Below are 23,507 nucleotides of genomic sequence, written 5' to 3'. Positions count from 1 at the left end.
GGGGAAGTGAGTCGGCCTCAGGAACGGAGCACACGCTAGTGATGGCTAAATGAGGCATCATAAAGCCTTTCGACACAATGACACACTGTGCTGATGCTGTGTCACTGAATACTGACACCTGCTGGACATTAAAACCCCTGCAGGCAACCGACATGAGGCTGATTTGAAGACTTTCTGTATATAATATAAATGAAGTTTTTACATTCATTATTATTCCATATCTTGAACTAATGAATCATAATGTGAAAAACATGAAAAACTGACGATGCTTGTGGACTTTTGTTTTTACAATTTTTTAACAAAAAAAAAGTTTTTGCAATGTTTTTCAGTTTTCTAAAGGAAATTACTTTGAATTAGAATGGAACAAGACAAGTCGAAAATCTGTGACAAACTGGGTAAAGACTGAAATAAATAACGACAGCGCACACGGCAGACAACTTGCGTTTCCCTTGGAGCTGCTTGATAATCCACAAAGACATTCATAAGGAAGCGTGAGATCAGATTGTTTCAGCACTTCCTTATAAACACAGTTTGGCACATTTTTGCCGAGTCGATACAGTAATGTGATTGTCTTTAAGCGGTACGCACACCAACGCAGGGATTGCTCTTTGAGCTCGGTGCATCGATGTTGCAGGACCCATCACTAGCACACGCTTCCCTTGTCCTCATTTATCACCCCATTTCTTCCTCAGTAACAGCCCATGAAAGAAATACTTCAGTCCAACATGAGCCAGGAAGCCAGTCACATGCGCTGCAGCCGACTGTAACGCGGACGGAAATATCACTGACTGCGGTGAAACTTTCACGGAGGTCTCAGAGTGGGAATCAGTGATGGACTGTGAGAGCCGCTGCGCCTCACATGAACACATCCATCCAGGCGTGCGCTCACACGTTCACAGTTTTGACAGAGTGCCGGGCCGCCGCATTACTGAAGTCATACCTGCTGGTTAATTATTCAGAGACTCCGTAAGAGCTATGTGGTGTTCCACTCAGCCGAGTCGACGGGAGTCTGGCAGAGCAGCAACTGAGACGGAAGCTGCTCAAGGTAACAGGTGACTCACTGGCGCTGAGACCAGCGAGCATGAAAGGCATCTTTTATGACTCTTCATAAACGGATACAAAACCTTCCAGAGCTGTTTTAAGTAAAGACTGGATTGGACTGACTTAATAATGTATTTTCCAAGTCACATGGTTTAACTGCTCCCTAAGTTTTGCTCCGGTTCAGATTGGCTTGAGGTACTGACCAGTGTTCCACAGATGTCTTTATTTCTCATGCCGTAGCCGTGGACACAGATTTTTTGGTGAAAAACTACAAACGGACATATACACAACCACACATCAAATCACATCCCGAACCTCCCGAATCTCTTATAGAATATAAAAAAGACTAGATGCTGCTGATGAATAAACAGTTCGTGAATGCACTGTGCATGACCACGATGCTATCAGTAGAGGCCAGTGCATGTTTTAAGCTTTGAACAGCGTCTCTAGCTCAAAAGATGGTCAAGCTGTGTGTGTCTGCAGTTTGTGCAGCCTGTGACCTTTCCCCTACTCAGCAGCTCTGTCACCACAGCAACGCTCCCTCTTGAAGTAAAGGCAAATTTCTGAAGTGTTGAATCCTCTTCCCATTCAATTTCAACAGGAAAAATTGGTCACAAAACCTTGAATATCTCAAGAATTCTGGCACCTGGGTCCGAGAAAAGTAATAGCAGGCGATTCCCTTTGGAGCTGCGGAAACCACTAGGAGGGGTAGCGCACAGAAAAACGCGGCGGTAAAATAATAAAAATGGCAGACGCAAAGAAAGCATTCACGATAAATGCAAGAAAACAGCGACATACCCTTTCGGCATCAAAACCAAAAATGACGACAGATACAAATGTGTCGGACGACAAAAAAACGATTCCATTTGGATCTGTGTACTCAACACAAGCCTACCTGCCATCATGGAGGAAAAGGTGAGCAGGGAGGCCAGACTGAGTCACCGGACTCTGCTGAGTTCCTGGTGGGACAGGCTGTGTGGCTGCTGACCCAGGACCAGCCACACTTTGGCTTATTTGAGCTGGTGACTGTACAGGTCCCTGCCCAGTCTGAGCGGTCACATGACCAGGCTGCAGGGTCACCTGACCGGGGTGGACGCCCCCTTGGCCCGGCTGAGTGGCGGGGCTGGGCTGTGGGCTGTGTTTCTGGGTCATGGGGCTCTGCTTCTCTGAACCGGGCCCCGACTGAGAACCTAAGAGAAGGACAGGGACATGAAACCCAGCGGCTGACTGAGGACCACAGCGGGAGACTTTTCCCAGGCAGAAACTTGCCCTCCTCCGGGATGATGTGCAGAGTGACGGTCAGGCCAGCGTCTTTGATCAGCTTCACGATGTCGGCGTGCGGCATGCTGATGATGGACTGGCCGTTCACCGCCAGGATCCGATCGCCCACCTTCAGCTTCCCGCATCGGTCCGCAGGGCTGCCCTCGATGATGCGTCCTATTTTATGGGGCACAGCTGGAGACACAGTGCCACCACAGTTGTCAGAACCAATTTGGAGGAAGGATGTTCAGCAGAAATTCACCGTTGACCTGCTACTTTACTGAGAATTTAAAGGCTTCTAAACCAATGAAAAAAACCCCACCTAAAATAGATAGATATTCTAGATTTGTTGCCTTCTATTCATGCAGGAAAATAGAGCAGTAATGCACTGAAATAAAAAGCTGAGCTGAAAGTCTGGCCCATTAGAGGGTTTGACAGCAGCAAACTCAGACTGGGGACATAAAAGTGGTTTATATCTTTATTTTGGAAGATGGAAAACTGGCTACTGAAGTAAAAGGTTTTCATTTCATTGGGTAAAATGACTGCAGGAACGTTGGTCTCCCAGTGTCTTTTAGAGCAGTGATTCTTTGCCATGGGCCAGGGCCAATGGATGGGCCGCGAGCACCCGCTGGAGGGCCGCTAAAAGTTTTATTGTTTTTATTTGTTATTTATTTATTTTTTCTTTGGAGTTCAAATAAAATGTATTATTCTTATTTAATGATATTTAGACATGCTTTTTATTATATTTACTCATAATTGTATTCAGTTTTTCAATTTTAGCTTTTTCCTTTTTATCTTCAGTAAATTTGATTATGACTTGCACCTGGTTCTGCTGCTGCTTGGACTTTTCGATGACAAATAAATAATAATAATAAATATCTCTGGCGATGATCACATGGTTTCACGTCATTTCACAATGTTGGTTTGTTGACATTGACATTGTAAGTAGATTAAATATGGTTGTTGATCACAGATGATATCAAGAGTAATGGATCAGTTCTATTACTTGGATGGGCCCCGGGTCCTTTTTGTTCTGGGAAAGGTGGGCACTGAGATCAACAAGGTTAAGAACCCCTGTTTAAGAGTGAGTTACAAAGAAGGTTTATATCCTCAGACAGCAGAGTGTGAGCGATGTTTGGAGTGGAGGTGCAGAGCAGAAGCAGGTGAAGCCGACCCCGAGGGCTCTGGTGATGAGCAACTCACTGATGACGGTGACGTTCTCGGGTCGGTTCAGAGAGCTGATGATGACGAAGCCGAATCCCTCGTTCTCCTTGCGGTGGATGACCACGTCGCTGGTTTGCAGGGCGGATCCTTCGTGTTGGGAGGCGGCAGAAGGGACTGCCACCACTTGAGGGCCCAGGGCCGAGGCTGCGTCGCTGCGAGGGGAGCTGTGCTGGGTCGACACTGAGCTGGGGCTGCGACCGTTGACGGGACATGGTTCTCCTGGAGGAATGAAGCCACAGTCAGAGAGAGGCGCTTCGGATGTTTACTTTTCTGGCTCGAAGACAGTTGGTGTGTGAATGTCAGTTTGACATTTCAGGTGTTGTGTAACCGTGTCCTGAGGTGTGCGACCTGTCACCTTTACTTTCAACACGGCCCAGGCAAACCTTCTCACCTGGCATCTGCACTCTCCTCCTCACGGTCAGGCTGACCTGACCGTTGCGAGCTGCAGCGTGCATCAAGTCGATCACATATTTGTGTGGCTTCCCAGCAACCACATTCTTATCCACAGAAATGAGCTCGTCCCCGGGTTTGAGGCGGCCGTCCCGCTCGGCCGGAGTGTTCTCTATGATGGCGCCGATAACAATCTGTTGGAAAACAGTGAACGTTAGCAGCATCGCGAAGCCTCCTTCGCGTTCCTGTCCATTTGCCTGTTCCGGTCTTTATCTTTCATGACATTCAGACAGGCTAGCGGAGGTAGTGAGCGTTTACAGGACTGTGTCTGTGAGTCTGGGCCTGATGATGGAGGTGCATCCACTACTCATCCCTGCTCACGTTCACTATTCATCTAAACACCACTGACAGGTGGGAACATGACAGGATTTCCCTTTACTGAAGGTGAACACCACTGTAATTACCACCATATCACTGTCACGGTTCAAACAAACCCTTCATTCTGGAGTGAAGATGTAAAGATACTGAACTAAAACAGACAGCAGGGAAAGAAATGTGTCAAATAAATGATTGAATTCCAGCTGTGTTGGGCTACAACAAACTAAACAGCAGTCTGAATGTAACTCAAAATAGAGCTTCATGCTGTAGAGATTAGAACCAGCACCCGCCCAAGAAAAACCCAAGGACTGTGTGTGCCTCAGTGTGTGGGGTTGTATCAATGTGAGGTCCAGCCCGTCCCATACGAGCCTTGTCACGGGCGTCCGGACTCACAGCCTGCACGGCCTCGTCTCCACCCAGGATGCGGAAGCCGAAACCGGTCTTCTCCCTCAGAAGGTGAACCTCAACCTCTTCGTAGTCGGGACCTGAGAGGAGGACAAGTGACGTTAAAGGCCTGGTACCAGGAGCTGCCAAAGCGCAGTCGAAACACTCACGTCGGCTTTCGTAGAGCGCCCTGGACTTCTCGTACAGATCGTAGGGGTCTGGTTTGTTCAGGTCGAAACCTTCAGTGGAGTCCGGTACTGAAGTTCGGAGCTGCGGCTGGTTGGGGAACGGTGTACCGGGAGGCAGGACTGGGCCGGTCAGGTTTGCCTGAGGGCTTCCGTGGGGGTCCCACTGCTCTGGTAACTGAGGACAGAAGATTAATATGAACACACTGTACATTTCCGATGCACCACTTGACTCACTTGACAACATGACTCATTCTCCATCACAACATGAATGAAAGACAGAGCACAACAGCTTGTCTTGTACAAGTTCTTTTAAGGTTACTGGCAGCCTGAGTCGAGCCTTTCCTGGTCCAGCGTCAGCCACCTCCCTTCACCCTGCCGCAGCTCGTGTGTCGATCACCGCACATGTGACTGATACTTGACTGATGAGCGGAGCACTTCATGGCGCTAATTAAGATTGATCAACCGCCGGGGTCCGTCCTTAATACTCCTGGAGGGGACGGCGCCTCTCCATCACAAGAGTCCTATCACTGAACAGGCTGCCAGCTGATGAAAGAGGCAGTAACAGGTGCGGCTCGACTCCAGCAGCGCCGCCTCCATCTGTCCTGGGCTGAACCGCAGCGGGAGCAGGTTCGGGACAAACCGGCTCATTTCACAATCAATCCCAAAACACCTCAGAGGCTGTACAGTCACTGTGACAAACACGCCACCGTCTCCCCTCTCTGCTTCAACAAACTCATCTGCGACGCACACGTGCTCCACTTTTGTCTCACACACACACACAACTGAGCGGCTTCGAGCACATTACCTGTTTGGAGGCTTTCCACGGGGAGATGTGGCCTGAGGATGAGAAAGCAGCGCATTAGAATGATACAACTCTCCGCGACCATATATTACTGTTTGGTTTTCATTAAGCCGCTCACAGCCAAAGCATGTTTGGTTGTTACAGATGTTTCAACATAATTACATCATTAGCTGCCGCAGATTGTGTAACGCGTACACTTCCACACACACAGTGTCGTGTTTTATCTGCATTTAGACACAAGGTTCGGCACTCAACATGGATTCTGCTCCCCCCAGCAGTGGGGGGCAGAGGGGCTCACGCCCCAAATACATACAAACAAGAGGACAGGAAACATGAGAGTCAGCAACTCACCTCGACACACTCGCAACTGTTGCCCACAAGTGCTGTAAATAGCATCTGCCTTAGCCCACGTCAGAGCTTTGCCACTCACTTCAACAATTAATGTGTCCGAAAGCCGAGAAACGGCAGCAGAAGCACGGAAGGGAATTCAATGGCTTCAGTCACAGGGAGGCCCGGAGGCTCCCCCAGCAACATGGGGCCGGGGTGACTGCAGTGTTTGTCCTGATTGTTATCACATACATCAGAAAAAAACACTGAAATCATGATCAAGGTTGAAAGAACGGCTTCACAAACCTCTCAGCATGAAGTGCGAAGCCTTTGTTCATGACCTTTTCTTTGGGTCAGAAGCCAAGACTCTTATTCACACCTCCACAGGCTCCTTATGTGTCTCTGCACAGGTTCAGCCCTATTGTCTATGTGAGTCTTCACCACTGCCCCCAGCTAGCGAAGCCCACTCCCACCAGCTGTGAAGTGACTTATTCATGTACTTGAAATTCTTCGTACACAAATATTTTCAAGACGTTAAAAGAGCTAGTTTAAATAACATGATATAAAAACTTGAATACAGCCACCATCGTGATTTATTGTGCTATTGTCAAAGTGATGCAAAATAAACAATATATTGTTGTTTAATTATTCAGTAATTATTAGTAAAATGTGGCTTCTTGTGGCAAATATTCTTATACCATTAAACTGCAATTAATTGAGATTAATGTAATGACGAAAATAAATTGCATGTTTGAAGCGACATTGATCTGATTCTTCTTATTCCACATTGTGCGGGTGTAAATTTGACACTGCATGTGTTAAAACACACCAATGCAGGGCGAAGATGTGACAACACCGCTAAATGGAATATCATGCCAAATGAAAGGTAAATGTCCTCAAAGGCTGCTGTTATGAATAGTTTAAAATGTGAAGTTCGCCTGAGGATTTTGCAGCGAGAACAGGAGAGAAAAATGCCTCAGGTGATGCGGTCATGACAAGCGGACTGAAGTTCAGAGGAGCTGTCCGTGGTGCTGAAGGACTCACCAGCAGAGAAGGGTCTCAGAGGGAAAGGCTGCTGCTAATAACCCAAATCTGTGGGGACTACAGGCCTTGAGGGAAGCCTTTAGGATTCCTAATAAGTCTTTCACAGGAAACATCTCTTAATGACCCAGTGAAGGAAATTAGCAGGAGCTGGGAGGCGATTGTCCACTCGTATTAAAGCCTCACAGAGGCTTCATTTAAATGCTAATACAATTCAGTGGCATATGTGCCGGAACTGCAGCGCAGCCATATGAATGCTGATGATTCACAAATGTATGAGTGGTGGAAGGCTGCACGTGGCTCCCCTCACGAGTCAGTGGTCAGCCAGTCTGGCAGGGCGACCTCGCAGACTAGCCTGCTGAGTTCTGGATGGCTCTCTGCAACACGCCTGATTGGCCTGCGAATCCCGGCAACCTTTTTCACATCTATGAGCCGCGTCCTCATTGGGGGAACTCAAGGTTTCTGGACTGTGGTTGGCTCACCGTCAACCTGAGCTGTCAGGAGCCCGAGCCGTGAACACGGTTAGAGCTCAGTGGAACTCTGGCTGGATGCCCACTCTGAGGAGAAGCAGGCAGACACTAACACACAGAAGTCTAACACCTCGTCTGATACACGCCGCTGCTCTCCGTTCCGCATCCCAAATCACAGAACAAGAGTTGCCTTTTCTACAGTGTCGCTGCGTCCTGAGCTCCAATACGCCGCAGCGTCTGTGACATTCTGCACATCTGAGTCACAGCAAAGGACCTTGTTCATTTCACCGCCTGCAGAGAGTCAGAAATGTTCCTGATGTGTCAGGATCTGAGTCCCTGTGGGGTTTATGATGGAGGCTGGTGAGTCCACGGCATCATTGGGGGCGGGCAGTTATTTGTCACATCCAGTTAAGAATTACGAAGACAGTTTCATCTATGTGCTACTGCTCTATTACTGCTCACTTCGGTGTGTATTCTCGGGTGACTCTCATAATGCAGTTTCAATAGTCTACCACCAGGGGTCGGACACTGGCTCTGAGTTATAATGCAGCAGCAACATTTGACCTGCTGCACGTTTTGCAGCCACAAGTCTGCATGTTAAGTCAAATGAAAACTAAAACAGGAACATTTTGTGTGTTTTGACACACAAAAATGATGTGTTCCTGTGTTTTTATTTGTCGTGTTTAGAATGAACCTGAGATATTAGTTTACCTCAGGGATGACGGCCATTTCTCCAAGCCAAATCACTTGGTCCTCTCTAAACACAGTTGTGGACACCAATTGTGGACAAGGATCTTACAGAATAACAGCACCTTAGTTACAGTATAATGACTTCTGTCTTGAATAAATTTACTCCAAGATGGATTGGAAGTTAAAAAAGGGATTTGCCTTTCCAAAGAGACAGAACTGAATGTTTCAGCAAACAAACCTCCCCACCATACACATAGACCAGATAACAGATCACTGATAATCGCCTGGTCAGTAATGATCAAACAACAGGTTTTAAACAAGCAAACCACCACCTCAGCATTTCTACATGCCGAGTCGATAACTGCTGACATGTTTCCAATTACACAAAATTAGTTAACCTGATGACTTAATTCTAGAATCTTTAGGACACAAGACAAAACGATTCTCAATATTGGTCTCCATTTTTCTCATCAATGGAACACATTCTGTTGTCTATTGGAGTTAAAGGTTCAGTAATGAACCTTGAAAGTTCAAGTTCAAGTAACGCTTGACTGTTTGAACATTTTGAAAAAAATCTTGAGACTCAAGACTAGAAAACCTGAAGAGAGTCAAGAAAGAAGTGATTCAGCGAGCCACTTCATTTCCTTTGAGGTTGCAGCCCTCGATTGTTCTGGCACTTGAAACTTCCTCACAATGTGCTTCTGCACTTCCATTTTGATTTATTCTCAGAGACCGGGGGGCATGTGACCTCCCGTTAGCCTTTTTCTGAAGCTGAACATATGCAGAGAATTAAAGGCGCTGCAGAGCAGCTCATTACGATGCCAACCAAAACCAGCGCAAATCTAAATACACAGTCTGTCGGAGCAGATAAATGTTTAAATGTCAAGTTGGTGGTGAAGGAAATGAAGCGCCACAACCCGAAACTCTGTGAGCGCTGGTGTGATCTTTGAAATATGTGTGGCAGTTCAGCGGAGAAGGAAGAGAATTATGACACCCAGCTTGGCTACAACAGTAATGCTGGGCTGTTCAACTGAAAGAATTCTAATACTTAACACCTGAAAACTGTTTATCCAGTTCTTCGCTCAGTGTTGAGGTAGGTGTGTACAGAAAGTAGAGCTTGTAGTAGCAGTGGAAACAGGATACTTAGCACCATGTTAGCAGGAGTTAGCAACGGTAGTATCTGAAGTCCATCTCTCACCTGTGGCTGCTCTCTGTATGAGCAGCGTGGCCTCCGCTCCAACAGGACACTCTTTGAGCATCTCCACCACACGTCCGTGCCCGGCTGCAGCTACAGGTTGCTGGTTCACCTCCAGGATCAAGTCTCCCTCTATGAGCCCTGCTGCTGCCTGTGAGCCAGGCTCCAGCACCTGCAAATGTTGGTAAATATTAGGGCTGAATACTGCTGGCATGCAATAACTGAACAGCTGTGAATGAAAGACGATACTTCACTTCGGCCACAAGAAGTGGACAATGAATGTTTGTTAGGAAATGATAGAGGGGGTTTCAGAACAAGTCCCTCTGTAGCAACACCAATAAAGCTTTAATGACGGAGACTGACTGAGAACTCCTGCACTAGGAGATCAGCAGACCTGGAACAAGTACTGGCAGATGGACCTGGATATGACCCTGGCAACTCAAGTCTCTGAACCAGATTGCCAGATCACCAGCCTTCAGCCAGATACTGTGGTATCCATTTAAGCAGGCAGCTCAGATGGAGCTGGCAGTACCCAGCGAGCAGAGGATCGAGGGGCAACACAAGGGCCAGCCTGGAAAATATCAGTCTCTTTGACAGCCAGGACAGGGGGGTGGAGAGCCTGGAACCTGCAGGGGTTTCCCTGGAGCAGACCCTCTGGAAGGCACAGGGGACGGTTGAGGTCAGAGGAGCGACCTCTAAGAACCTGGTAAACAGGCTGAAGAGGTAAACCAGGAAAACCCAGTGAAACCAAAGGTGTGAGCTACGCAGCTCCAAGTGTGGTGGCTGTGATTGTTTCAAAGACAGTGTGGAACGTCATCTCCGTAAAGAAGTTTCTACACATCCACCAGCATGTAAGTGAATTAAAAAGTCTTTGTTATCTCAATCTTTGTACTTGCTGCGGTGAACTAATTAAATTTTGTTTGACCTACTGTTTCAACTTGGCCTCAGGCTCCATATGGAAACTCAGCTGACGGCTTGAATTTCACACTTGAAATCACAGCCATTTGCCAAATAAACCAGTAAAGATTATGAGCCTCTATAATGAGGATTATTGGGGATACAGACTGAAACAGTACCTGCTTGACTCTTTGTCCAGTGGGACTATCAGCAATCGTGAATCCAAAACCCTCGGATCCTTTCACCATGGTGACGGTCAGCAGTTCTGCCGCCTGGGCCGCTGCACCACTGACCCCAGCGGTCCCCGATGAGGCCATAGACACATTGTCATCATGAGGCGTGAGGGCAGAAGAAGAGCCCGGGGTGGTGGGAGGGAGAGAGGAGCCGTCCAGATGTGTGTCCCCCGGGTGTGAAGCGCCGGCTTGGGCCAGAGCTTGAGCAGGCAGCTGGGAGCTTAGCGACAGATACTCCAGGTAGGGGTCGTAGGTTCCACGCCCGTTTACAACCAGTGACCGGTGTTCCAGCCCGATGGGCGTCATGGACGTGTTCGACGCTGCGTTGGGATCCTCTGGGTCAAAAGGGAGCGGGTAGCCTCTACACAGAACCAGGGTCACACTTTGCCCAATTGGGACCGACTGGAAGAGCTTGACCACGTCGGCGTGCGTGGTGCCAAGCACGCAGATGTCATTGATATAGACGATAACATCTCCTGAAAAGAAGGACACAGAAGACGCCTCAGTCATGGCCGTGATCTCTGAGCTTCTCGCTGCAAATCAAACATCTCGTCACCGTCTGATGTTCTAAATGTCAATCCACTGCTGCAACACAAATACACACCATCTCAAAGAGAGCGAAGGGTTGGGGAGGGGCAAACATGGGACTGTAGACAGAAGGAGATCGATGTCTGGCGTCCGCAGAAACTTAAATGTCAACCCAGACAAAAGACAATCTGCTGTCATTATATCACCACATGAAGTTATCACAGGTGTGTTGGTCATCTCCGTTTGTTCTCTTGACACAGAGATGCTTCTAACAAATGTTCTGTGTGATGATATTTTCAGGGGGCTTTACCTGAAATAAACCTCACAGGCGGAGGCGTCAATACACAAAACAATTCCGGTTAAAGTTAAACAGAATTAACCTTCAATAAAGTCACAGAAACTCATATCCACTCTGACATTTTCAGATGCAACATAGAACCAGATCCAGAAGCAGCAATCCTGGGCTGGTCAAAGCAACAAGCTCAAAGTTTGTTGCTCCTTTCTCTTTTTTTCTCCTGTTATTGTTGTCATTCATTTTTATAGTAGTGTATATATTACAGTCTAATATATTGTTTGCAAAATATATTACTACAGAATCACCTGGTTTCTTTGGTCTACCACCCATTTTGGGAGAAATATTGTAATGTTCCTGTTTTTCTACTCTGTTTTTATGAAAAGCATTTAGAAAAATAAAAAATAAAGAATAAGGAATAATAATAAGGAATATAAAGTAGGCTTTAATTGTGGTTATGTCAACAGTTATTATGGCTTAAAAACAAGATAAAAACATTAATTCTGAGATGTATATGTACTTGAAACAAGTACAATTATCTATACATGCAGCAAGAAAATTTCACAAGATTTCTTTAATTAAGAATGGCATATCTAGAAATTAGCGTAAAATTCTTCCCAAAAATCCTGCATCCCGTGTTGACAACCCCAAAATAAGAATAACATAGAAGAATTATATGAAAATATCCAGTTTTAAGGTGATTTTGGTTAGAGTGTAAAACAGGCGAAATAAATGATGAGCTGTGATATGGCTGTAGTTCAACAAGAGCTATAATGAACAATCAATCTTAAAACAAGATTCAGTTTTGATAAGACAAGGGTAGAGAATATATATCCAAATATATTTAATTAGCTATTCACCTCATATTTAGATTTAGTGTCTTGATTTAAGATTTTTGTGAAAAGTCAAACACAAGAAATTCACACTTAAAACAAGATAAATTACCTTAAAACTTATATATTTTTTAATCTTTTTTTCTATATATTTTTATAAATCCATTTGCAGAAGACAGACGTGCGATCTTGTCAACACAGAACTTAACCTGGACATTTGTGACCTGAGACGACCCTTGTATGAGCTACAATATCCTGATAGATATTTTTCCGATTAAATATATGCACATTTAATAGTTTCCCATGAGTATGTAAGGGGCAAATGACACCCCAGCTGTACAGTTTACTATCCTCAACGGGTATGTGTCAAGTAGATCACCTATACTTAGTTCCTTTTAAGACGACTCACACCTGCCTGTTGGCTGATCAAAGTTCCTCCACTACTGACACCAAAGAGGTGGAACGACTGACTAATGCTGCAGCAGATCCTCTGTCAGCGCCGATGTCGTCTGAACACGAGGGAAGCTATGGATTTTAGCATTATAGTCACAGTCCCCTGACAAATGCAGCTGCCTTAAATCCTCTATTTCACACCTCTTGAGGCACCATGTCACTTGCACACACACGCGATCCCCAGAGTGGGTGCACATACGTATATGCATGTGACATGCACGGCCGTCCCTGAGATGCTGCAGAGCTCAAACAAGCAGTTAATCTGAGCCTTGGAGGATCACTGAGTGCAAGCGGACGTGCGTGATGGTGTGTGAGCCGTTTTGGCATGGAACATGTCAGGGGCAAAGAACAGGACGAAGAGAAGGGCGGCGAGTAAGACATAGAGGTGGATGAAGACGAGGAGACTCCATACAGGTTCCTGATCAAAATGCTGCTGGCTTTTACTGCTGCCTCAAGAGAAGCCAGTGGGGGTGTCGGGTATCTGGTCAGGACTTCTGCGAATTGTCTGTATTCATAAAAAGTCTTACAAAACGATTCAAGAAAAAACGCATTTTAGGAAGGGGGCGGAGCAGCCGAGTCACCATCTTCTCCTGCTTCAGGGAGGATCAGAGGTACAGAGACAGAGGCGAGATTAAAAAGTTGTTCTTGTGCGAACAGAAAGCCAGCATAGAAAATTCATGAGACAATATCCCAAACTACTGGTGTTGTTGTTTGGGGTTCAGCCGAATGAATCAAAGCAAAAACACCTATGGGGTCAATTCATGAGGATTAGAGTGTGAACCTGTGGCTGTAACCAGAGAGATGAATCTTCTAATGAGGCTGTTGTCGGCGTGGCTGCACACAGTTATTGCCACTCAAATCAGATCCTTTCATTTCGAACCATCATGAAGTTTAATCCATACAGCCGACGCACAGAACCACCAGCATGTTTTAAAGAGAACGCAGTACTAAAGAGCGGAGGATATTTCGTAACGCTGACAAGCCATCAAAGGAAAAGTTATATCCAAAGGAAATATTGGTTGCTGTTCATAATCGCGCTCTCTGACAAAAATTGTGCCTCAAACGATGCATAATTATCTTTCAAGACTATTGTGTGGAAAGAAAATGATTGAAACTGGGTTTTAAGCGTCTCTGAATTATTAAAGAGCAGACGGCTTATGTTGTCAGAAGGCAGCGACCCGAAATTACCTCATCACAGCCACTTGCTGCAGTCAGAATCATGAAAATACATATTCAGCTCTGATCCAGGTCCCACAAGCACAAAGTGGAAATAGAACAAGACAAAATAGTATCCAACATTCACTTCGTCACATGGCTACTTTCATGTCCTTCATCTTGAATCAACACTTCTGTTTCATCATATCGTCCCACAAATTGAAGATTATATTTATTAAATTGTCGGGGTGTTTATATTACTTTTTACTAATGTTTTTTCTCTTAATATTGAAAAGGTGTTCATTTTCTACTTCTCTATAAACTAAAATTTCTGTCCACATACTAATATTGTTTTTCTTCAATATTTCCACCCAATATCCAAGAACAGAAAGCATATTTTAAAAATGTACAGTTCATCATTAATTACTGAAAATGTAATTTTAAGGCTTTGATTTATAATATTATTCGTGGGTTATTATTATTATTCTTATTATTATTATATTATCATTATTATTACTAAATAGCATGGGTATATCATTGAATATTTTATTTTAATATGTGAAATAGAATTTATTTCAGTTTGGTTCTCTCTTCTTCTTAACTACAATATTTAATTTTTCATGAATGATATATTTATGCTCATGAAAATACAGACTGGTAAATAGTGTTCATTCTGACGCTCTCAATTTGTAACGCTTGACATTTGCAAAAATAATTCCTAATGTATTTGTTCACACCAGACATTGGCAAAGTGTCTTGTCCGCCACAAAGTCAGACCAAAACAACAAAATGAAGTGCACTATTTCCCTATCCATTGCTATTTAAATTCCAAAAATGAATTATTAGCTATTTTTTTTTTTTTTTTTTTAGGTTCCTCTTCTGTTTCCTTCCCCCACAACTAGTAACAGCTTGTTAATTGTTCCTAAAAGGAATCTAATTCAACAACATTTCTTGTACCTCAAAAAACAAGATGAGCTTTCATGATATATATAGTGAATCATTTTCTAAAATGAAACAACATGCGTAATTATACTTTTTTTCAATTTACTCCTTGTTTTATAACACTATAGTCATAATATTTAAGTTAAACTCAAGAGTTTTTCTTCAGATCTTCAGGCTCGATGGCTCTTCACAATGGTCACAGTATGTAACGTGGCTCATTGGGAAATGTGATTGCACACCTCTGGTTTATATATGATCAACTTGATCACTTATGGTTATTGCAATATTGTCCCTTCGGTTTTGGAGTGATTTCCTCAGTATGTCAAACTTTAGCTCGTCCTTTTATATTGTTTGCACCAACCGGGAAATTTAAATATTATTCATAATGATGTCACCATCAATAAAAACTATGAATAGAGTCGCTGGATTTCACAGGCCCTCGTACGTAACTGACCTGTTGAGGTCTGTTTTTATTGTCCTACATCACTTCCTCCAGGCTGCTCTCCTTGAGTGAAACAGTCAATTATGGCTCCTAACATTCCATCACTGCATTATTAGAGGCGACATTGCTGAGAGCTTGTCAAAGACTGAAGTGGAATTTATCACGCGGCTGGCACATTTGTCGCCGAGTGCGCAATTACCTGTGTCCATCTTGCCGTCTTGAGCCGCCGGTCCTTCCGGTATGACACTCTTCACCTGCAGGAACTCGTCGGGCTCGTCACCTCCAATAATGGTGAAGCCAAACCCCATGTTGCTCTTCTGCAGGGCCGTCGACAGGAAGTTGCCCTTCAGCTGGGTCGGGTCCCTGGTAAACAGCGGTTTCTCTGCAGGAACACGGTTGACATGCAGATTCATTTATCACCCTGTATTTGATTTCAGACAGCACTCAGTCAGTCTGTAGTGAAACAAGCCTCTGAGCATCTTTTGTATTTGGATGAAAGACAAGGATATTAAGAAGAGGTCAAGAGGTCAGTGTCAGCACGTACCAAATGCGAAGCCCCGTGGGTTTTTTTTTTTTTTAAACAAATAGGACTTGAGTGGGAGACATGGTCCGGTGCTAATGCAAACCAGCAAGTGTAATAACACTTCCCTTTGCTGTAATGGATGTATTTGAAAAGATAGTATCCAAACAAGTAGAACACAGTTCAGATACTTATTGTAGTGCAGCCTTCTTTGAAGGATTTAAATTCCACAGTTGAACCTCCATCAGGAATAAATTATATTCCACGCTGGTCTTGGAACAAACCACCTCCGAAGGAGGTTTCTCTTCCAAGTCACATGTGCAAATTTGAACATATCAGGCAGGCTTCTAGTTCTAGATGCTCTATTAACCTTCTGCACATTTCTTCCGAGTCTGCAATGTACAGCAACCATGTGTGCACAAATGCTGATGAGCAGACTTGGACACGTAGGATATTACTCCTCATATGAAGCATCACATCCTGCGCGGGTCTGGTACATGCTTGTGAGTGTGCCTAGATCTACCCACTCAAGCCCCGAGGACAAAGATGTTCTCTGTCTCGCCGTGCTGCTAACTCGTCCATTTGTGCAACCGTCCTGTCTAGCACCACCGCTTCGGCCGGTTCATCACAGAGGCACAAGGCTGAAGCTCCTTGGAGGCTAGTTTCAGCTGTTTTTTTTTCGAAAGTTAGTGTAACTGTTTATTTCATCTAGCTTTCCTCAGAGGGAAGGAGTTCCACTGACAACAGATTCAGCATGTTCTTTGTGATTATTTGACACATACAATGGATTTTCTTATCGTCTGTAATGAGCTGGCAAGCCAGTCAAGAGAGTCTGCAGCAGGTCAAGCAGTGAGAGAATCACACTCTGAGGACACCAAGTTCTGATACAGCTAAAGTTTCAACCTGTCAAGAGGTTGGCGGGTTGGACAAGACATTTTTTGCAAAGTTTTTTCCAAGTCCCCAGACACATTTTGATTGTAAGGAACTGAACTACAGGCTGCCATGCGGATCTAATTAAGATAAGATCAGAATTTCGCTGATATTTCATTTTCAACTGTATTTTCATCCACCTGGCTGAACTGTCTCTCTTCATTAGGACATCATTTTGTTATTTGTCTGTTTCCCTGCATATGGCTTGACGTCTCGTGACGGAATGCCAGTGTTAACTGTCTGCATTCAACATTAAATAAATATGCATTAATTCTCCAATTACTATTGGGGTCATCAGGATTATTTCCAGAACCCCATAAATGGTGGAAACCACACATTCTTTTGATTATAGTTATCCACTTTGAACCTTATATAACCCCCCTTGAAGCTCTCATAAATCTTTCCCACGTGCCCCCATCAACAGGTCTTTCTGTGTCTCTACAATGGAAGCATCTTGCTCTGGCCAGAATACTTCCCTGGCTACGTGAGTCTTCATGACAATAAATGACAATAGCAGTGACGCAAGGTGTAAAATGATTAAATGTCTCATTGAATTTGGTACAGAATCCCACCACGATAGATGATGTTATAACCTCAGCTTTGAAATACATTTATCTCACTCACTATGCTCCCGAAAAGAGTAAGAAAAGCTTGACATGGGAGGTTCACCTCTGTAAATGGTGGGGAGCGGGAGTGCAGAGAGTCCCTGGCTCTGGATCTGTCTCTGCTGCTCCAAGCGCCTTTTTGCCTCCAGGACCGGATTCTCAAACTGAGTCCTGCGATTTATATGGCTGTAACACAAAAAAAAGGGAAACTGAAAAACTTGAAAGAATGATGCCACGACAGCGCATTGACAGTCTAATGGTTTGCTTGACTTTTACAAAGTAGATAATGTGTCTCTCGGAAACATCCTCGCTACTTTGACGTAACATCAGGCGCAGATGTGAGCTCGTTGCATCACATCCTAAAATTGCTTTTAAAACTTTTATTCCCAAACACTCACAGAATAACGTCAGAAATGTTGCAGCAGTAAATGCACTTTCCATTTTACATTCTTTTAATTACAGCCGACCACAGTTTCACTGTGAAATGAGCAGACAGCCATAAACAAGACATGAAGATTTGGTCATTCATAATTCACCAGAAGGCGCTGTAAACCACAGAATTGCATTTCCTGTTTTACTAGCGAGCGGGAGGTTTAACCGAGTCAACAGGGACACTTACTCTACATAGTAGCTGCCATAGATGGGGTCATCTATCTTCTCCCAGCCATAGGGAAGCTCTAAAAAGAGGAGGAAAAACACACACAAGGGAAATGAAGTCAGTTTATGCTGAGAGCAGAATAAGACAACAAATGGAACTACTGAGGTGCGACGACATGAATCTGAGGTGTCACAGCATCTCCCAACCTGCTCTTCGATTAAACAGACGGCACTTTCGTCTGTAGCTGAAACGACACACGACTACACAGTTGCATCAGCCGTTAAAGCTCCGCTCTGTTTGTCTCTAACGCTTTCTATTTCTTTTGAATTGATCCGCTGATGCTGGTTTTATTGACCACTCACATTTTATCTGCCACACAATGTACCTCTCCAATGGCGGAAAGAACTGAGAACGAGCAAATGCACAATGTTTTCAGGACACGTGCTCGCTGCTTTCATCAGGAACACTGAGTCAACCTTTGTTTTGTGAAGCTTTTTTTCATTATCATGATGAAGGCAGTCCAGATACTGGCTCTGAATATTGGAGGCCTTTCTCCAGAAATATTTCTCTTTAACTAGGATACAAAAACACACTACTTGAGACATAGCCAAGTTGACGACACGACTAAACCACACACTTAGATGTCAGTAATCACCAACTCAACCCGAAGAGTTGAAGAGTGTGTATTGGAAAACAATAAGAGGCATTAGGTCTGAAAAGAAGGCGTGAGGAAGAGGTGGATGGGCTCTGACAAGGACATGCAGGAAGGTGACTGGACCAGCAGAGATGGTCTGATACCAGGTGTTGTCTTCAGTGGAAAATTGCATTCTCATTTTGATGTGATCAAGAACAAGCTAATGTTTAGGTGTAAATTACATACAGATTTGACTTACTTAAGAACTGGCTAATGTTTATGCGAATGCACCAGGATGAAAAGCTCTGAATAAATAGAGTTGAGAAGGACACAGGATTTGTGATGAAATGTTTTTTCTGTTACCATGGTCATGGCAGATGTCTGTTACTTCCTGGCACTTAAGATTGAGCCTTTGGACTCCACTTCCCATTTTTCATATACTTTTTCACGTCCTAATGCATGATGAAGGAAACTGAGTTTGGTGTCTTTCATCGCAACACAAGTTGTGTGTGCTTTGTCAACACCCAGTGCTGTAATGAATAAAACTCTTCTTCATAAAATTGGTGAGGACAGTGGCCGCACAGGACATATTTAACATTTACACACTGTAAATAGCAACCACTCTCTTACTAAACCTTCAAAATCTCTCATTTTTTTGATTGATGTCAATTTCACTAATGTGGCAAGTTGAGTGTTGCTGACTGAGGTGCCTAAGGTGAAATCTGTGTGTGAGACAGAGAGAAGCAATTATCATTACTCAGCTCTAATCTTCGCCCACCATGTCAATGATACTCCCACCACCTCAAACAACCCCTTGCGTCCTCCAGCTGCTAATATCACATGCTTTCACACTTCATACCACCTTAAATTACCACTCAGCCTGCTGATGAGCCACCTTAAATGTCGGCCTAACTCCTGCACTTGGCGTTGCCCTCCCCGAAAGTGAAAAGGGATACAGTTTCCATGGAAACCACCAGTCGAAGTCTCTTTTTTTCCACAGTATGAGCTGAGGGCTGGAAAAAGCAGTGTGTGTGTGTTTGCATTCTTGAGTCTATATGTGTGTGTGTGTGTAGGGAAGTAAACTAAGGTTATATGTTAAATAGGAAAGTAGATGTAGAATATTTTACTTGGAGGCACTAAAGAGAGCCAAAGAAAAAGCGAGTGGTAAAGAAAATCACAAGAATGGAAGCAAAACGATTCTAAACTGCCTGTGTCTGCCTGCATCTTACTTCTTTTTCCACACTCTAATAATGAAGGAAGCAACACAATTCTTTCAGGCAGAAATGCCCAATGAACCAACTTTATGGCATTTGAAATAGTGACTGCTTACATGCATGAAATGTTTAAACCACAGTCATAGAATTTGACTGACTCTTTTCTGAGATCTAGGCCACTGATTTGCACATACATTTCTATCCTCCTCTGCCATCCTCAACACTGCCAGGCCTCAGATGATCATTAATATATGACAACGCGGAAAGGAAATAGTTCAAAGGCTTTAGAGAGGAAAAACTGAAATGACTTCAGTTCATGATTTCGGCACATTGCAATAATAAAACATGCTGCACAATCACTACAGTTGTGTATCTACATTACACAAAGGGATGGAGGATTGTTTTAAGAAATTCAGTTTCAACATCTCTGCACCAAGCCAAAGAAACTGACCATTCAGCTGTGATTAAACAGATTTCTTTCTAAATGTCAAAGCTGGAACAGCGCAAGTGATCCAATGCATCACAAACTGAAAAGAAATCTGCTTCGTATGAGCAAGATGCAGCCACTCTTCAGAGGATGGAAAGCACATGAGGTAATGCTCAAAATATCAATGACGTGTCGAGGGATGACAGCAAGTAAACACGCACATTTGCTTGAACTCTTAATCAGTCATCATCAGTGCCACATCCACTTTTAAAATTACACATTTAAGTGGTTTCAAGTGCTACCTCCCCGTTGAAGGAAGATTAGAAATACTCCCAAGTTGAGGCAGAAACTCTTAAGAATTGCTTAATTTGCATGCATGGACAAACAATGTCATTACGGACACTGCCATTCTTCCATCATGTTCACGTTATTAGTTAAATTAAATGGCTTTAACAGGAAAATTGTGTACAGTAAACCATGAGCTTCACTTCATGCTAAACATGTTCAATTCAAACAACATAATTACCCGTCCATTTTTAAAGTCTAACCGATAAAATGCAACAGTCGCCTCTATAGTAGCAGTGGATGACTGTGAATGAGAACTTCATGTCAGCCACCTGTATTTGTTGTGTTATTAAGCGACAACATTACAGCTAAAGATATTTTCACTTATGTTTGTGTTGGGATCGAGTATAGGTTTGAATGTATTTCTACAGTTCCCCAGCTAAATACAAACAGATGTTCTTCCTGACAGAAGACAAAACTGCCAGCCCAGATAGGGCGTTTATTTTGCTTTCTTCATAAATATGGAAAGAAATTGTCCCTAAAATTGGCAGCATGTCTGCCTCCAGTTTTGTCAGAATAAATTCATGATATTAGTTTCACTTTCCACTCCCTAAATAGTCCTCCAGCTGTACAAATCGGCATCCTTCTGTTTTGCTTTTCTTCTCACAACTTGTGATCCACTTCACACTCGGCGGGTGAGGCGTTGTGGACCCGAGAGAAGAAGAGAGCAAGAATGAGACAGCCAGAAACAGAATAACAAAAGTGACGCAGACAGAGAAGGTCCCAGTCCGGAGGTGAAGAGAAATAATGACGCAAGTACGAGGTAACATTTAAGCAAGGTTCTATCACTTTTTGACAGTCCCATGCAAGTGTCTGAAGTCTTGATTGAGGCTAAACATCCCACTGCTCACCATCACCTTCTGTCTTTCACATGTTTCAACATTCTCCTCAAAGGCAGGCTTTTAACAAACCATTAGCCTGGGCTGAGAGTTCGAAGCTGTGATTTAAAGCGCTTTTGCTCCCCACTCCTCTGAGTGAGAAAGATGAGCTAGGGTTACGTAAGAAAGTTCTGGCCGGACTAAAAATCTGAGTCGGATTTGAAATGACAGTCTTTGAACTTAGCAAAAACATACGGCCACATACGGGCGCTGGCGGTAAACAGAGCAGGGCAGAAATAAGAAATGATAATTCAACCCTTGAAGGAGAATCATTCCGCCAAATCTGCACACTGTACACCGCTCTTGCATCACTGCACCCAAGCATATGCCAAAAACATAATATGAATGAAAATGCTAATTTGGCAGATGGCAAAAAGAGGCTCGTTGTTACAGCTGTACTGCAGGGATGTTTGGCTAACACGTGACGGGGGATGAGTCAGGGAGTTGGCTGACGGCTGCTGTATTTCCCTTCTGTTGTCCACACAGAGGCTGCCCTGTTCAAAGTGAATAAAAATAATGTTTCCTGGCATCTCAACCTGGAAGACATCGCTTCAAAGGTGCTGTGAGAGGATGTGATGTGTCATCGAGGATCTTGGCAAAAGCAACTGGCTTGGATTAAACATGTCAAAGATTGCTCAATATGACCGAAAATAGACACACGCTAATCTCCTCCACAATGCAGGGAAAATAACAAATACTAAAGACTGAGATTCAAGTGTCTGCTTTTCTCTAAATCGTCGACTCTGGAGACGGTTTAGGCTGCATATCATTTTATACAACAGTATATCATATCATATTTACACTCCAGGTGGAGTGAGGAGACAGGGATAATCACAAAGCAGACTGGACGCTTGAATGGAGATTATAGTAATTATAAACACAACAACTGAAGAGAGAACTACTTTACTAAGAGCTCCATTTTTATGTGTTGAGGACAGAGGCTATTGAAAGCCATCTCATTAATATCCACCCTGCAGTCAAGTTCAGTGGCAGGAGTTTTGCCTGCAATGGGAATATCAGCAAGAACTTTTTGGGGAGAACTCAACTGGAGCTAAGCTTTTTACCTTTGACAAGAGTGCAAGCCCAAAACATTCACACTAACTTGAGGAAAACTTTGAGAGTCCTGAAATGGCCCGGCCAGAGTCGAATGGGAACCCATCAGAGGGAGAATGTAAAATGACTTGGCTCCGACCGAGCACATCCAGCGAGGCTGAGTTGGAATTATTCTGCCAAGAAAGATTGGAGGAAAGCTCCAATAAAAAGGTGTGCCAAATTCTAGGATCACCTCCAAGAGAGTTGTATTTTCGGCCAAAGGTACGATAAACCTCAGTTTGAAAATCAGTGTTTCACAATTGTCTGGACCAAACCCCAACAAAAAAATTAGTACTCGAAATAAAAAAAAGAGGCCATCACATTCCAACAAATTTGCCAAGGATAGGAAAGCATTAGACTGGTAAACTGCACAAGGCAACAAAGATACATTATGGACACGTCCATCATAATATACAATAGGCTAACATTCCAAAACAATAGCAATAGCATATAACTTAATATATTTAATGTTTAATTAAACAACTGCAAATTATATATTTGCAGCTATTGGAAAATCTAAAAAGCCCACAAAAAAAACCCCAGAAATAAACACAAAAACGTTATAGATAAGAAACCCTTCTGACCTGATCATAATATTTTTGAAGTATTATTGGCATCGCATTTAAAACAGATGTTTTCCATTAATCCATCCTCACTAAAACGTCGGCACAGTGGCATCAAAACACCGAAATAGAGAGAGAGAAATCTAGTGCAGCGCCTCCCTCTGTGTTGGTCCTAGAATGATGATGAAACCATTGGATGCCGTCTTGATATTACACAGTATACACAAACACAAATCAGGCCCTGAGTGTGTTAAAAGATCACAACTCCTGAGGTCGTTTTTCTGACAAGAAGGTAACAGGTTGACATGACATGAACAACCCTTGAGTCCTTTAAAAGTCAATGAACACAGTGAAAAATAAGAATTTGGATGGAGCTAAAAACCACAGTTGGAACATTAAAACAAAACATATCTTGAAGCATTTAACTTGACAGAAAGTTGGCGTGAAAACACTGCTACACTAAGTAAAAAGAAACAATCATCGGTTTAAGAAGTGACCATTGTGTGTGTGTGTGTGGAGCCTAGGAATTATTAGAA

General features: G+C 43.7%; 1 protein-coding gene across 8 annotated transcripts in view; it reads right to left on the bottom strand.

The window, feature by feature from the left end:
• The window catches only part of magi2b (membrane associated guanylate kinase, WW and PDZ domain containing 2b), a 79,984-nt gene that overhangs the window by 5,145 nt on the left and 51,332 nt on the right, over window positions 1–23,507 (bottom strand). For 6 of the 8 annotated variants that reach the window (XR_008416518.1, XM_053885081.1, XM_053885084.1 and 3 more), the window contains 11 exons: window positions 17,840–17,897; window positions 17,285–17,406; window positions 15,365–15,547; window positions 10,467–10,996; window positions 9,394–9,562; window positions 5,671–5,702; window positions 4,663–5,040; window positions 3,917–4,109; window positions 3,505–3,744; window positions 2,311–2,496; window positions 1,937–2,231 (listed from right to left, as the gene is read on the bottom strand). Coding sequence is in view for 7 of the 8 variants with exons in the window: in XM_053885081.1 (XP_053741056.1) it covers window positions 1,937–2,231; window positions 2,311–2,496; window positions 3,505–3,744; window positions 3,917–4,109; window positions 4,663–5,040; window positions 5,671–5,702; window positions 9,394–9,562; window positions 10,467–10,996; window positions 15,365–15,547; window positions 17,285–17,406; window positions 17,840–17,897 (2,386 nt within the window). In the remaining variant the exon portion in view is untranslated. The remainder of the gene's footprint in view (window positions 1–1,936; window positions 2,232–2,310; window positions 2,497–3,504; window positions 3,745–3,916; window positions 4,110–4,662; window positions 5,041–5,670; window positions 5,703–9,393; window positions 9,563–10,466; window positions 10,997–15,364; window positions 15,548–17,284; window positions 17,407–17,839; window positions 17,898–23,507) is intronic. The other 2 variants (XM_053885086.1, XM_053885087.1) reach the window with 2 other exon arrangements.

This window comes from Synchiropus splendidus, chromosome 14, assembly GCF_027744825.2.
Source record: "Synchiropus splendidus isolate RoL2022-P1 chromosome 14, RoL_Sspl_1.0, whole genome shotgun sequence".
NCBI classification, from domain to species: domain Eukaryota; kingdom Metazoa; phylum Chordata; class Actinopteri; order Syngnathiformes; family Callionymidae; genus Synchiropus; species Synchiropus splendidus.
This window is presented reverse-complemented; position numbering and strand designations above follow the sequence as displayed.